This window comes from Alosa sapidissima, chromosome 12, assembly GCF_018492685.1.
Source record: "Alosa sapidissima isolate fAloSap1 chromosome 12, fAloSap1.pri, whole genome shotgun sequence".
In the NCBI taxonomy this organism is placed as follows: Eukaryota; Metazoa; Chordata; class Actinopteri; order Clupeiformes; family Clupeidae; genus Alosa; species Alosa sapidissima.
Window position 1 is genome coordinate 29,590,712 of NC_055968.1, and position 2,500 is coordinate 29,593,211.

The window sequence follows — 2,500 nt, forward strand, 5'->3', positions numbered from 1 at the left end:
AGCAAGGGTCGCCACTCTGTCCGCATCTCAGGCCTCAGCACCATCGACTTCCGGGCTGGCTTCTCCAGAAAGCCCACGCTGGACTTCAAGATGACCTCTAGTCGGCCCGTGCAAGGTTAGTCAGGGGCCTCTATGTTAGTGGACAAACACTGTGGCGGGGAGCCTTTGAAGCTTAAGGCCTACAGTAAAATGGACAGATGTTGAACAAAAAAAACATTTTTAAAATCTTTCTCTCATATTCACAGTGATTTCTAAAACTTTTTTACAGGATAATTAAACCTGTAAATTGAAGTATAGTATGAAGACAAGGTGAAAAGTGTCCACAGTTATTAAAGGTGGCAAATCTATATGTGCAGGGACAACAGGACCCATCCACAACAACCCTATAGTATGACCCATCTCTGTGTGTGTGTGTTTGTGTGTCTGTGTGTGTGTGTGTGTGTGTGTGTGTGTGTGTGTGTGTGTATGTGTGTGTGTGTGTGTGTGTGTGTGTGTGTGTGTGTGTGTGTGTTTGTGTGTGTGTTTGTGTGTGTGTGTTTGAATGTGTGTTTGTGCGTGTGTGTGTGTGTGTGTTTGAATGTGTGTTTGTGCGTGCGTGTGTGTGTGTGTGTGTGTGTGTGTGTGTGTGTGTTTGTGTGTGTGTTTGAATGTGTGTTTGTGTGTGTGTGTGTGTGTCCATCCATAACCTGCAGGTATCCCTACCTTTATCCTTCTCAACACCACGGGGCTGACCCACCCGGCGCGGCCTGACCGCCTGGAGCTGCTGAGCACCACGGGGGCCGTGCTCAAGACCCTGCCCATCCGCTACTTCCCCTCGCGCGAGCCCTACGGCATCTGGAACATCACCGAGTTCATGCCGCCTGACGAGGCCTTCTTCCTGCGTGTCACCGGCTACGACCGCGACGGCTTCGTCTTTCAGCGCGTCTCCAGTGTGTCCTTCTCCAGCATCGTGCCAGGTGAGTGTCCAGCCCACCGACCAGGGGGCGCGTTTCCCAAAACCATAGTTAGCAACCCATACCTGTTAGCAACTTAGTTGGTTGGAAATGGGAAATTGCATTGCAACCAACAAAGTTGCTAACTTAGTTAGCGCCCCAATTAGAGATGGGTGTCTAGGACAGGAGCCAATCTAATGGAAAGAGTGGAGGCAGGGAGAGCTCAAGACTGGTGTGAGATTAGCAAATCAGAGCCCCAGTTTAATTTACTGATTTAGTAGGCCAGTCTGACCAATCTGTTTCCTTGAGATTATTTTCAGATTAATCCTGAAAGATGAACACACAAACTGAAGGGCTAAGTACAGTATTAGTGTATTAGATTACAGATGCAGTTTAGTATGATGTGATATGTTGAACCTTTGATTGGTTTTTTTCAGTGTATTTAGACGTTACTTGCCCACGAAGAAGGAAACAAATGTTTTGTGTGTGTGTGTAGTGTATCATATTGTGTTGTTATGAGGAGAATTGTGAATGTATATTGTACAGCAGTGTGTTTAGAGTTGTCCCAGTGTTGAGTAGACTAATTTGAGTATCTCCTCAGATGCCCCTAAGGTTCAGATGCCCGCCCGTACCCCTGGGTATTACCTGCAGCGTGGGGGCATTAACTGCCTGGTGGACAGTCTCATTCCCTACACAGTCCGCTTTACCAGGGACGGGACACGACTCGGGGTCGACCAGCTCTACAAGTGAGTGCACCTAAATATTCACATACACTAGCATGCAGACACATTAAACATATCCATACAGACATGAACATATAAACAAACAATCAAACACACCCTCGTAAACAGAGCTCTGTGTTCTGTCACTTCAGGGAATCAGCGTCGGCCGAGTATGTGATTGATCAGGTGTCTTTGAAGGACGAGGGCTTTTACGAGTGTATCGCCATCAATAGTGCTGGAACAGGACGAGCACGCACCTTCCTGGACGTCTCAGGTGAGTCCACAATCCCACCACACAGTGCCCTGCATGACCTACAGAACAGAACATGGCCTGCATGAAATAGCATTTAATTAGTATACCAAGGGTCTCCAAACTTTTTACCTCCAACAGCTACTTTGACAAAATGGACATGGTTGAGAGCTTTTATGTTAGTAGTAGTAGTGTCCCATGTGACAGGAATGTTGGAAATGAACGTTCTAAAGAATACCTGGGTTTCAACATAGAATTTTAGAACCTTCAATTGTTGTGGAACGGAAACTTATGTTAGAATGTTCATTCTAAAACTGATAGTTCCGGTCGTTGGTTGTGATTGGCTGAATCGCGTTCGATGCCGTTGTAAAATCCAGCACAAACCTACACCTTGACCGCATTCCGTTCTATATTACTGCACTACCACAACTTGATACAAAAGTTAAAGTAGCTGTGTCTCGATGTTGCTTGGCAACCATTCAGATAGAGGAAATATATTTCTTGGTGGAAGAATGATTATCTAGGAATTCATTATATTTCTAGTTGCTGTGCCTTTACTTTATGAAACTTTGCCAGGTATTTATAGTAACAGTTTT

The 2,500-nt window shown here is 45.6% G+C and overlaps 1 protein-coding gene across 1 annotated transcript in view; it reads left to right on the forward strand.

Annotated features, from left to right (window-relative positions):
- Positions 1 to 2,500, forward strand: part of hmcn1 (hemicentin 1) — a 136,273-nt gene that overhangs the window by 40,436 nt on the left and 93,337 nt on the right. Inside the window, 4 exon segments of the mRNA XM_042058137.1 lie at positions 1 to 115; positions 693 to 956; positions 1,534 to 1,678; positions 1,807 to 1,928. The exon segment at positions 1 to 115 is cut by the window's left edge and continues 6 nt beyond it. Of these exon segments, the coding sequence (XP_041914071.1) occupies positions 1 to 115; positions 693 to 956; positions 1,534 to 1,678; positions 1,807 to 1,928 (646 nt within the window).